Raw genomic sequence first — 13,230 nt, 5'->3', positions numbered from 1 at the left:
TTGCAGTCACCAGGAACCTTACCGCTGTCGTTTCCATTCTCAGGAATCGGCATGGCTTTTGTTTTCCGAGCCTGAAAACTTCCATGTAAAACTGGTCCCAATCCTCTAAATGTAGCGTCTCTGCCACCTGAAATCACTGAATGTCGCATGGTTCCCGCCCAGATCTAGACTCCCGAGAAGAAGGGAGAGCCGGGTGGGGGTGGGGGCTGTGCCAGGAGTTTTCCCAGCCATGGTGACTACGGCATAGTGAGGACGCTGCATGTATCTAATTGGAAGTGCAGAGGCAAGAGGAAGTATGATAGAGAAAGAGACGGAGACAGAAAGTTTGGGGACTCTAGAGTCAGAATCTAAATCCATTTTCATCCGTAATATTCTTGATGTAATGGTTTCATAAAATGAATTTGCTGGAAACTCAGAGACTCTCTTCAGTGTTGCCAGCTCTCATGATTTTATTGTCAATCTTGCAGTACGTGGTGTATTTTCCTGATGCTTCAGCTCCTGGAGTCATGTTAGCTTGTAAGTCTTATCAGCTTTCATTTAAGTTTCTAGCCTTCATGGTTGCGGAGAGAAGCTTGAAGAAGTGACCCAGGCATATCCCAAAGGTTCAGAAACCAGATGGCAAAGAAACAGAACCCAAAACATATTATTTGGTTAAATCTCATGGTTTTTTACGTCAATCTCATGATTTTTTGAGGGGGGGGACTTGTGATTTTTTTTTTTTTAAATGTTTGCAGTTGGCAACACTGCTACAGAGGATCTGGCTAAGATTCTAGTCTTGTAGCACTACGCTGGCATGGTGTCTAGGTTGGTATCGCGTGGCTCTAGCTATTACTAACTGAACTGCGATAGTGGTTTGAAAAAGCAAACAAACAAAAGGGAACAAAACATGTTCTGAATCTCAAGGACATCCCGGCTGCAACATCCTGTCCTGTTGACTTTATATCACTCCAGTTAACAGGAGCCGGGGTCTGCTGTGGATTGAATTTTATCTGCATGACGTTAATGCCGACAATAGGTGACAGCCACTTCATGCAAGTCCATGTTGTTGTTTTTCAGGAGCCAGGCCTAAGAGAATCCAAAGGAACAGCATGGACAGTTTAGACCTCTTGAAGTTCCCCTCCGAAAAGGTAAGCAGAGCTGTCTGTTAGAGGAGTCATGGAGGGAAGGGGCAGGGAGGCAGGACAACCAAATTCGCATTGGCTGGCCTCGGAGATTAAATATCAGCAGGACTCTATAATGGTTTGTTGGCTGACTTCATCTGCGGGGACATGTGCAATTAGTAGATCTCACTAGATTTGCTGGGATTAACCAAAGAGAGTTTCTAGGGAGCCTGGAGGAGAGGAACAGCTGGGTGAGCTAAAAAAGGCACTTAGATGAAATCTGAAAAACCCGTGGCTGCACTTTTTGAAAAACAATCCTTCCTGGAGAGGACGATAGTTAGCTCTCGGTGGCCAATCTCAGTCCGGTTTATGCTGGGACAGGGCTGTCTTCAGGGTGAATGCGGAATGAGAGGCCAAAGGCAGGAGCCTTCACATTACCACTGAGGCTTTCCTAGGGTGACCAGATGAGGGAAAGAAAAAATCGGGACACATGGGGGGTGGCGGGGGGAGCAAAAAAAAAAAAAAAAAGCCGAGCCAGTCCCTGCCGCCGGAGCGAAAAAAAACACGCTGCCAAGGAATATCGGGACAATTTGCATCCCGACCAAAGACCGGTCGGGACGTGGGACACACCCCGACACACCCTGAAATATCGGGACAGTCCCGATTTTATCGGGATGTCTGGTCACCCTAGGCTTTCCTGCCAGTGGCTTCTCCATAGGAAATGTTGGGTCCAGGCATGTTTCTTCTCCGTTCTGTCTCTCTCTCTCGTGCTTACGCTCGTGTCTGAGCCAGCTGGGAGACGCTGAAACCTCCCATCTTCAGGGGAAAAAATAATTTTCCTGTGAAACCTTCCCCAGGCCACTGACTTTCTTCTTGGGATTCTGCTGGCAGTTATTGCCTTTGTCACGGGGTCTAGTCATTCCCTCACCTAGTGGAGATTTCCCAGGCCAGCAGCACTCTGCCTTGCTTTGAAGGTAATCCGTAGTAATAATTACCATCTAGATAGCCCTTTCCATCCATAGATCTCAGGTGTGTCAGAATTATCACCCCCTCCTCTTTATAGATGGGGAAACCGAGGCACAGAGCGGGGACATGGCTCACCCAAGGTTGCAGAGTGAGTCACGGGTCAGGGTAGGCCTAGCAAGCAAAGACCATTTTCCAAAGATACGTAGGCACCTGAAGATGTAGATGGGTGCCTAATGGCGTTTGACACAAGTGCCTAACTCTCACTGGCTTTCAGTGGAAATCAGGTACCTAACCTGCTATGGGGGTTTTGCACCGTCCGCAGGTGCTGGAGCTGGGGGTTCTACCGCACCCCCTGGCTTGAAGTGGTTTACTGGGTTCACAGTGGGTTCAATGGCTCTCAGCACCCCCACTATAAAAACTGTTCCAGCGCCACTGTGTCCGTCTGCATCTTTAGGCACTTAAACACCTTTGTAAATCTGGCTCCAGACCTCTCGAATCCCCGACATGATCGCTGCCCCTTTAATTCACCCAGCCGTTGACCGGGACACATTGTGCTCTGGAGCTGGAGTGGTGCTAGTTGTGTCAGCCTCCCCCAGCGCGGCATTCAGGAGCTGTGACGCCCACGCTGCGGCGCTTGAGATCAGAGAGGCCTGAATGAGCACCCGAGGGATAGTCGGTGCTGAGTAACCGGATGGCCTTGGGGACTCTCTCACTGATGTGTGGTTTGCTGCGTGCTTCAGTGTAATCGCTGAGCCCTCAGGCAGGGTTATGAGCTTCCAGAGATCCTGCTGAGAGGCTGGAGTAAACCGGAGCTGCGCTGAGTTCTCCCATTCTCCTTTAAGTGGCCCTTGAGGAGAGAGTGTATTTTGGTCTCTTCCTGGCGGCCTCGTCAGATGTCAGATGCGTTGTTCCTTCTGCTCTTCAGCCCACTTGGAGGGAATGTGATTATAGCCCAGGAGGGGGGCATCCGCTCTGAGCTTCCAGTGGGGGAAGAGTGATCGGATTAAAGCTCACATCTCTGTCTTGTCTCTTCAGTCTCTCCAACCCCTTTTCCACCCCATCGCCCAATTCTCTCGCCCTTTCCTGCCCTGATCCTTCGGTCACTGTCACAGATTCATAGATGTCAAGGCCCGAAGAGATCATTTTAGATCATCTAGTCTGATCTCCGGTATAACGCAGGCCTCAAATTTCAGTTACCCCTGTATTGAGCCCAGTAACTTGTTTGACTAAAGCATCTCCCAGAAGGGCATCCAGTCTTGATCTAAAGATATCGTGGATAGAGAATCCACCCCATCCCCTGGGGATTTGTTCCAATGGTTAATCACCATTGTACTCTGTTATATGATTTGATTTGTCTGGTTTTAACTTCGAGCTTTTGGATCATGTTGGATGGAGAGTGGATACAAATAAATGATTTTTTTTAAGGATTTTTTTAATTTAAATTTAATGCAGGTTTTTTTTTTAAACAAACCTATTGAAAATTAAATGTGAAATTGACAACCTATGTTAAGGCCTCAACTTATTATAATCTATTAAAATAATTTAAATTAAATACCAAAAAAATGGTAAGCAGTATATGTTTGCTGCAGTGTTTTAAAGAAAGTCAGACCACCGAACTGGTAGGAGTCACTGGGTCAGCGCCCAGAACCCAAGTTCATTGAAGTTATTAAATCAGTTTTTGACAACAGTAGCCTCTTCTGCTTGTGCGGAAAGAATATTTTCTTCGTTTTAGTTTATTCAGCCAGTTCAATTCAATGACCAGTTCATTCAAAGTTAAGAAACCAATTGGGAATTGAAAAAAACAGGAAAGCTTGTTTTCCTCTTCCAATCTATGAATAAAAACTAGGTGTGAGAGATGAGATCTACTAGTTCTAAAATCCTTGAAGGACATGGTGACCAAAAACAAGCTGTTCGGTTCATTAACTACAGATAATACTTCCTTTGTTTAATAGCTCATTTAGCTTAAAATGTAAAATATGTTTTAATAAACTGTTTGGTTATGTATCCAGCACTTTTAAGGTACTTTTATTTATGTCAGAGAAATGCTCTTTTTGTGCATTTTAATTGAATTTGAATTAACATCCAAATAGAGCATGAATACAAATCATAAGTAAATAAATTTATTATCATCTAGTAAATAAGAAATTGATCATTAACCATATTCTAATATAAAAATGTAAAAATTAAGAATCTGAATAAATTAAGTTATATAAATTATACTATATAATTGCTTAAATAAATTTGTATAGATACAGGATATCCTTCTCGTTAGCAAAAAGTACCACATTTAGAGTAAATGCTATATTTAGCTGCAAATCAACATGTTTTAGTGGTTACCAACTAATGAGATCAACCTTTAAGGAAAATAACTAAAAAGTAGAAATGCAAAGCATGATTTCAATCAGCAAGGAGTAAACCTCAATTTAAATAATTGATTTTAATCATCATTAAAATTGGTTGATTTAAATTTCTTTGATATAAATCAATCCACCCTGCTTGTTATGTCTCTCTCTGCCAGATTAAAAATCCCGTTAGTATCCAGTATTTTCTCCCTGTGAAGCGACATGTACGCTGTAATCAAATCACCTCTCCATTTTCTTTTTGATAAATTAAGCACACTGAGCTCTTTAAGTTTCTCACTCTACGGCACTTTGTCCTGCCCTCAAGTCAATTTTGTGGCTCTTTCCTGCACCCTTTTAGAAATATAGACACCAGAACTGGATGCAGTATTCCAGTATGGATCTCTCAAATGCTGTGAGCGTCAAACCCCTCCATGCTGTCCTGCATCGTTGCAGCCCCTGTCGGGTTCGGTCTGTGCCGAGGCCTCAGCCACACAACAGAAATAGCCATGTGTCAGAGTAGCCAGGCCAGTGAGAGATAGTTTGTTTGTTAGACAGGGAGAGGGTGGGAAGTTGGATGCATCTGGGGGAGGGAAGTAAGGAGCAGGAGCCCGTGGTTGGGGCGGAGGTCTTAGTTGGGATTTAAAAACAAAACAAAACATGGGGGGTTGGAATGGGAGGAGCTTTATTTCCAGAAATGGAGGTTACGTGATCCAATGGGCAGGACACTGGACTAGGAAATTGGTTCCTCTTCCTGACTCTGACCTTCTCTGTGACCTTGTGCAAGTCACTTCACCTCTCTCATGTCTCCGTTCCTCCATCTACAAAATGGGGATCGTAATACCCACCCTCAGAAAGGCTGTGTGAGTGGCGGGGCTGATGATGAATGTTTATCAGAGCAAAGATGGACAGCAAGGCATGAAACAGGGCAGTCTGGTTGTCACCAGCTGCCATCACCCAGCAATCACCACACTCTGCTTGTCCATGGTAAGCTCCTTTAAGGAACAGCTTGTTAGTTGGGGGCACTTCCCCTCCGGGCAGACCCCCAGGGAGAGGGTCAGGAAGATTCTTGTTGAGAACTTCACACTTGCACCCTGAGCTAACTGTACTCTGTCACTCCCCCTGCGCTCAGGAGAACACACTCCTCGGCTCTGACATAGCTTTGAATCTCAGGGCACTGATCAGATTATCTGAGAGTCACTGCGGACTCCGCTGTGGTTAGTCATGCTGAGGAGGTGCAGATGTAGCGAACAGATGGACTCCCCAACAGTTCCACGGCTTGGACTTGCTGGAGCAGCAAGGTTCACAGCTCTGCTTCAAGGAGGGTTTCACCGGCAACAAGGTCAAGTTTTTTTGACTATCCTGCTGAAAGTGGCTCTTCATCTGGGGTGTCTTCCCTCCTGGCGGAAGCTTCTAGCATCCAGTGAGTCTGCTTTACTGCCAAAGATCTGGGCAGGCCGGCTGTGCAACTGATCTATTCTGCCTGTGAAGCCGCATGGGGCATGCCGTACAGACCTGCCCAATGCTATCTATCCTACTGAGCCACAGTTGGGGAAACTGAGGCACGGAGAAGCGAAGTGGTTTGCCTAAGGCCCCACAGCAAGTCAATGGCAGAGTTGGGAGTGGAACTCGGGTCACCTGGTTCCCAATACAATGCCATAGGCAGATGAGGAAAGAGTGTTCATGGTCCAAAAGGAGGAGCCGTTGGAATCCTGGCACTGTTTTTCTGCTTTCTCTGGAGGTGTCTTTTTTGTCAATATGAAGAGCTACTGCATGTGGTTTTCCAACAGAGGGAGGTTGGTGAAGATGCAGGAAAGGATTCTAGAATAGGGCTTTGCCAGCCAACGTGGATAAAACTAAGAGCCATCAAGAGATCAAAATCCTTCATCCAAACGACTCTTGAACTTCGGGACGTTCAAAACTTGGATCCAGGTTAAATCTCTGCAGCTTGATCTCCTCTCTCTGGAACCCACGTGCCTCTGCTCTTCTTGGTCCCGTCCAGACGAAGCGCCAAAATACTCCACCTCCAGGAAGCCCATTCTTGGGAGGCCCCCCCCGACCCTCTCTGCAGACTCAGGAAGTTCAGCTAGTTCAATTGTGTTCAGACAAAACTATAACCTCTGCCTTTTGGGCCATTACTCACCTTTAACCCTGATCTGTGCTGGGCTCCTTGAGGATGGATGTCTGAAAGGGAAGAATATCTCTCTAGGTGTGGATGGAAAGGGAGTGATTCTACTCCTGCAGTAGCTAATTCCTTTGTTGAGCTCTAAGGACCCTTTGTGTTGGCAAATCAGACATGCCTGTTACTATCTGTAGGGTAAATGGTTTTTTCTATGACAATTACACCCACTACGGATGGAATTAAAGTGATTGAATCAATTTCTGGGGAGTTGGTTCAGAATGATTGAGTCACATGCGTCTGCCTGACCTGGTAGTTTTTCTCTCTGAGTAGTTTGAAATGTGACCAAGCTGCTGGGTTCTCCTCGGTTTCCTATAGGAAATCCTTGCATCCTGTTTATTATCCTTATTGAGCACTGTCCATGTGCTAGGTGGTTAGAGGACGATGATGTCTCCGTCTCCCACGCTGCATCAGTGATTTAGACCAAGTTGTTTGTGCAGGATTGTTTGTGCTTTCGCTACAAACAGGTGATATCCTTGAAAGTCCCAGGTCCCATTTGTTAGTTGACACCACTCAAATGTTTTGCGGTATTGATCCAGCAAGGAACCAGGCCCCTTTGGGGAAGGGGAATTGACCGACTGAGCAGGGTTTGAAAAGCAGCTATAGAGGTAGAGAGCTGAGAGTCAGGAAAAGAGAAGGCAACTAGGAGACCTCTCTGATGCGGTGGATACCTCTAATCACATCTTAATACATTGTCCTGGGATTGCAGCCAGGCCTGCAGGATGGTTATCTATGTGCCTGGTAAATATAATATATTACTGGTCTGGACTCACACACACACACACACTATCTAAAATATCCCTTCCTCTCTAAACAGAACAACAGGTCCCCACTCCTTCCTATCCTGGACTCTTCAAGAATGATGATGTGCTCCCCCAAAATGCCAATGACAAGCTAATGTAAGCTGGACTAATTTTGTTTCCTGTGAATGATACGTCCTCTCCAGTAATGTATATTGTCCGCTACTAAATGGTGCATCCGTCACAAACTAGGGATCACCAAATAAAATTAATAGGCAGCAGGTTTAAAACAAACAAAAGGAAGTATTTCGTCACACAACATGCAGTCAATCTGTGGAACTCCTTGCCAGAGGATGTTGTGAAGGGCAAGACTATAACAGGGTTTAAAAAAGAACTAGATAAGTTCCTGGAGGATAGGTCCATCAATAGCTATTAGCCAGGATGGGCAGGGATGGTGTCCCTTGCCTCTATTTGCCAGAAGCTGGGAGTGCGTGACAGGGGATGGTTCACTTGATGATTACCTGTTCTGTTCATTCCCTCTGGGGTACCTGGCATTGGCCATTATCAGAAGACAGGATACTGGGCTAGATGGACCATTGGTCTGACTCAATATGGCCGTTCTTATGTTCTAAAACTTTCTATGCCTAACACTCCCTGACACCATCATTATGCCTTTTAACCTACAGGTTAATTTCTTACAGATTCTAGATGTAAACCTGCAATCACCACGTTAAGCCTCAGCTGAATGATTTGTGCAATAACTGTTTCTTGTCCTCCCAAGGAGCAGAATGGGGATAGCCACCACATGGGAAACCTGAAGATCACGGGAAAGGACTTCTTGTCTCTGCCTGTGAGATCCAAGAAATACCAGGAGAACCAGTCCAGTTCAGAGAGGAAATCCCAGGATTCCAATACGTCACCACTGGATGCCAGTGATGTCCGACTCCAGGTGTCTCAATCGGTAGGAAGATGGGGGTTTGGAGGAGTTTCCCGACAGAGCTCTTTGAGCTTTTTTAAAATGTTCGTTCTTGTCACATGTGTAACCTGACAAGGCTGGAGACAGTGTGACCTGAATAGAGCACTGGACTTCAGAGACCTGGGTTTTATTCCCAGTTCTCCACTGGCCTGATGTGTGACTTTCAGCAAGTCAATTCACTGCTCCCTGCCTCAGTTTTCCCATCTTTAAAATAGGGATAATGATACTGACTTCCCTTTATAAAGCTCTCCTTTTGAGATCTACTGATACAAAGTGCTCTGTCAGAGCTGTGGATTATTATTGTTAATAATTTTGATGATGTGAACGATCCTATGGTTGTTTTTCGTTTGCTGTTTTTACTAGAGAGGGGACCTGAACTTCTCCTAAGTGTGGGAGTGTTAGCGTGTGAGGCTAACATTTCTAGCCATTTTGGCTGTCTCCGTTTGCGGGCCCCTAACTTGATACATGAGAGGATGCCTGCTCTTCAGGGGGTGAGTGCTCGGCACTTTCGGGAGATCAGACCCTTTTTAGGAGTCCCCACTTGAGTGTCCAAAATCACGAGTCGCTTTTGGAAAAGGTTGGCCCGTTTTTTGTTCTGAGCCCATCCCTGGGCTGGTGCTGATGTTCTCCTAGGGGCCAGAGCTCTGGGTAGGCCCTGGGAAGTAGCTGAGTGCCATTATGTGCTGCTTCAGAGAGCAGGGAAGAGCGTAGGCCAGCCCCTCCTCTCTGAGGGGTCGCTAGTGACTGCATAGCGGGGTCGGCAAATTTGCTCCGCAGTGGGAAACTGGGAATAAACAAGTTGGTGCCAGTTGTGTTCAATCACTGGCTGTGGTGGTGTCATGTGGCAGTTACGGCGTTCAGTGTCAGAAGTGGAGTTGCTTTGACTTACGCGGTTGGTCCCTGAACTGCAGAGGGTCCCAGTCTGGGAAACTGCTGGTGTCTTTTTGTGTATATTGTTATCCCTGAACATCAAGCTGTTCAGCACACAGTCATTTTCTGATTGTGTTGGTGGTACCGGTCTCCATTCTGACAGGCAGCTAATGGGTTCCCCTGTGGCGGCTTCCTGCAGCTGTGCGGGTTCTGTATTCAGTGCCGCAGGGGGGAGGCAGACCCGCAAGCAACTGCAGGTTTCTTTATTGTGGGCAAGGTGGCTTTGAAATGTCTTCACTGAGTGATCTCAAGTGAGGAGCTCTGATTCAAACAAGCATGAGATAAGTTCATAGAGGATAGGTCCATCCATGGCTGTTAGCCAAGATGGTCAGGGCCGCAGCCCCATACTCCAGGTGTCCCTAGACACCCGAGTGCCAGAAGCTCAGACCTGACGACAGGGGATGGATCACTCAATAACTGCCCTGTTCATCTGTTCATCTGGCACTGGCCACTGTTGGAAGGCAGGATACTTACTGGGCTACACGGACCATGGCTCTGACCCACGATGGCCGTTCTTATGTTTTTATCGTGTTCTTATGATTCCTCAGGTGGCTGTTCTGCGCTCCGAGCGACAGTTACGATTTAAATAATAAAATGGGCACTGCTAAGCCGTGCCGGCTCCACGGGAATGCTCCGTTCTCATGCACTCGCACAAAATCCTGCGGGGGAACATTTGAGTCCAAATGCGGAAAAAACAAACAAGCAAAGGGCCTATTTTATTAGCATTAAAAACACTAACAACAATCAGGGGAAACCAAAGCTTTTTGTACGAGCTAGAAATGAATCTGAGCTGCAAAGTTTGGATCTAGACTCAAAACTTCCCTAGGGTTTGAGGTATTTGGATTTATCTCAACTCTTGCATTTGGGTTCCCTGGATTATGGTCTACTGGTCAGAGCCCAGGGCTGGGAGCCACAGACCGCCCTACGTAGGATATTTATCAGGACTGTGTCCCTTTAAGAGAACTCTCCGAGTTGATATCCCAGTCCCAGGCAGCACCTTGGAAAATGGGAGTCTACTAGGAAGAACGCTTTCCTCTGTTTAGCCGTGCAAGGCTGGTCACCAGCTAGGAAAACAAAGCTCAGCGAGCCAAAGAGGAGGTGGCGGCGGTACGGGGGCAGCAGAAGGAACACAGAGAGAGAAAACATTTCTGCCAGAAATAGCCTTGTGTTTTTAACACAAACCTGCAGCCCCAAACCAAACAAAAGCCCAACTCCAGCAAGCAGTCAGGCAAACGGCGTCCCCCCAGGAACACAATGGCAAGTAAATAGGCTGCTGTGTGCGGTAGTAAAGGCTCCACTGAACGTCACTGGCGGATGGTGACCTTGTGGAAGTCTTGATGCAGAAAAGCCGAGCTGTCTGCAAGCCACCCCTGGGAGGTGAGGATTGGCGGAGGGGAGAGAGGGTGGCAATTGAGGAGTTGCTTTGAGGTTGAGATTCAGGTCTGAACCAGAACTTGTAACCCCTTTGGTTTTCCCCTTCCCAAATGCACAGGCCTTCACACACACACTGGCCAGCAAGGGGTAGAAGTGCTCACATGCGTGTGCGCACACCTGCACTCTTTATTTATTGCTATTTCACAGGGAGGAAGGTCGCACGTTTCAGACCAAAAGACCAGTTACTATCCTGAGTACTTTCCAATCCTGCAGACAGGGGGCGCTCTGCTCAGGAGGTTGTCGGCACTTTGAAATGTACTGAAATGGCTATATAGGCATGTCCACTGCAGGATTTATACCCAACGGATTAGTCCAGAGTAGCTACTTTGGTGAATTTCCAAGTGTAGACAAACCCATAGTGTTTACAGGATCAGACCCTAAGTTATACACACATGGATCTATTTTTTTAAGGCTAGAAGGGGCCATTCTGCCTATCTCGTCTTATACATGTGCAAGCTCCCAGGCCTCTACCATAGAAATGTGCACACAGATTAGGGAAATCAGACAGTGCCCCGCTGGAGGTCCTCTGGAAGAGTTCTCTCTCCTGGGCAGTGGTGAGGAAGGTTTTACCTACCTATTGGCAATCTAATGCTGGTGTCAGCTGCACTCGCGAGGCAGAAGCCCCTTTCACATCTTCTCTGGCCTTGCATAGAACGGGACGCGTTGCTTCACAGCCCGCTCTGGCTTTTCAGGCCGAGGTTTTTCTTCTACGCCTCTTTGTCTGTAATATGGGCAGAGGCCTAGGGTTCTTCTCATCTGTTCTGCACGCTGGGCCAACAGCCTGATACGAGCCTAATGTACCACGCAAAGGGCACAGGGCGTGAGAAAGGGTGGCAGAATTTAGAGAAGGACAAGTCTGAGTCTGTTCCCTGCGTGCACCGAACATGGTCCCTTTGATCCCGCCCCACTAGAGAATGGATCAGACGCTTAGGGATGCCCTGGGCTGAAGGCTAAGGATGACCACCTGGCTTGTATTTGACTGTGGCTGGTTCCTCTCTTTACACAGAGCTTTGTCCCTTGTTTTTTATCTGTCTGCCTTTTCTCGCTTTGAAATGTAGGCGGTTACCATGAAGGACGGGCGCGTATAGCAAAATGCTAGCGTTTCCAATATTCATTTGCAATGGGGGTGCTTGTGACTTCCCCTACTTTCCAGCAGGGGGTGCTGTACCCCCTCTCTAGGGTTTGCCCCTCTCTTCATACACAAAAAGCTACGGGCAGTAAGATGCTGAGACATCCCTGTGATGATGGCACCGTAGCTAGCAGATAGTCTGATGCGCTCATCAGTACTCTGTGTGCGTGGTGTGTGTGTGCACAAGTACTCACATGCCTATTCGTATGTATAGGTCTATGTAATAATGTGTATGGGTGCATGTGTGAAGTACACACACACACGGGGCCAGATTTATAAAAGTGCTCTGCACCCAGTGGCCCCTATTGTGACACTTCGGGTGCAGAGTTCTTTTGAAACACTGGCCCTGGTTATGTGTGCTGAGCCCCTCTGAAAAGTGTGGCCATGCTGTATGCATGCGTGTACGTGTACACACACACACACACACACACACACACACACACACACACTGCATCTGTATGTCACGGCCACCCTATTCCGTTTCCTTCTGCTGAAGCCCGATGCAGCAGTGCTGCAGTTTGCTATATGGGCGCGTGGGTGGGCTTTTTAAGCTATAATCCTCATTTACATGATCCTTTTTTAGCTCACATCTGGCAAATCCCACCCTAGATGCTAACGTGACGAGGTAAAATTAGATGTGTCCGCTGGGTCACAGTACGACACTGCAGAGCCAGCTCCCTGGAAGCTGCCGTTGGTTGGACTTTTTAGACGAGAATCCACAAAGTCTGTCCTTTAGTGAAGACTGTTTGTTGCTTAAAGCCTCTAATGAGTGAAATCTGTCAGTGAAGGACACCAACAAAGAGACGTTTTCTTTGCTCGGAGTTTAACGTACTTAACCCCACAACAGTGCTGTGCAGTAGATATTATCCCTATTTTACGGGTGGGGAAGTGAGGCCCAGAAACTACGCCCAAGGTCACACAAGAGCAAGGAATTGAATCCAAATCCCAGGCTAGTGTCCTAAAACCACCGGACCGTGCTTCCTCCTTGAGAGTTGCAAAACCCTGTGCATTGCAATGCTCTTTGTTTTCTGTAGCATTTTGAACACCACTTGGATTCCCAAGGGCTTTACAGAGTTAAGCCACATACCTCAGGGAAGGATGATCTTGCGGCTAAAGCATAGGACTGAGAGTCAGGACACCTGGGTTCTTTCCCCAGCTTTTCTGCAGACTAGCTGTATGACATCTTGTGCCTCAGTTTCCTCTTCGGTAAGATAGTTACTGCCTACCTATCTCATGCCAGGTGTGTGAGCCACAAACGATCACTGTAAAGATGTCTACAAGCCTGGGATGCAAGGTGCTGTCTTATTGTTATGGTCATTGATGGCTTAGTTGCTGAGTAAAGCAGGAGAACGCGCAGGGGGGCCGGCTGGCCTGGGCGGGGGGGGTCAGCCCCAACACGTCTGAATGGGAGGCCAGGCTATAGCATTGTGCTGCAAC

General features: G+C 47.2%; 1 protein-coding gene across 6 annotated transcripts in view; it reads left to right on the top strand.

The window, feature by feature from the left end:
* GPSM1 (G protein signaling modulator 1) overlaps positions 1-13,230 on the top strand; it is a 144,995-nt gene that overhangs the window by 94,423 nt on the left and 37,342 nt on the right. For 4 of the 6 annotated variants that reach the window (XM_034793372.1, XM_034793378.1, XM_034793375.1 and 1 more), the window contains 2 exons: positions 1,057-1,127; positions 8,106-8,285. In XM_034793372.1, the coding sequence (XP_034649263.1) occupies positions 1,057-1,127; positions 8,106-8,285 (251 nt within the window). The remainder of the gene's footprint in view (positions 1-1,056; positions 1,128-8,105; positions 8,286-13,230) is intronic. The other 2 variants (XM_034793373.1, XM_034793374.1) reach the window with 2 other exon arrangements.

The sequence above is a fragment of the Trachemys scripta genome, chromosome 17 (genome assembly GCF_013100865.1).
Source record: "Trachemys scripta elegans isolate TJP31775 chromosome 17, CAS_Tse_1.0, whole genome shotgun sequence".
In the NCBI taxonomy this organism is placed as follows: domain Eukaryota; kingdom Metazoa; phylum Chordata; order Testudines; family Emydidae; genus Trachemys; species Trachemys scripta.
The sequence above is the reverse complement of the archived record's forward strand: the minus strand, read 5'-3'. Positions and strand labels throughout refer to the sequence as shown.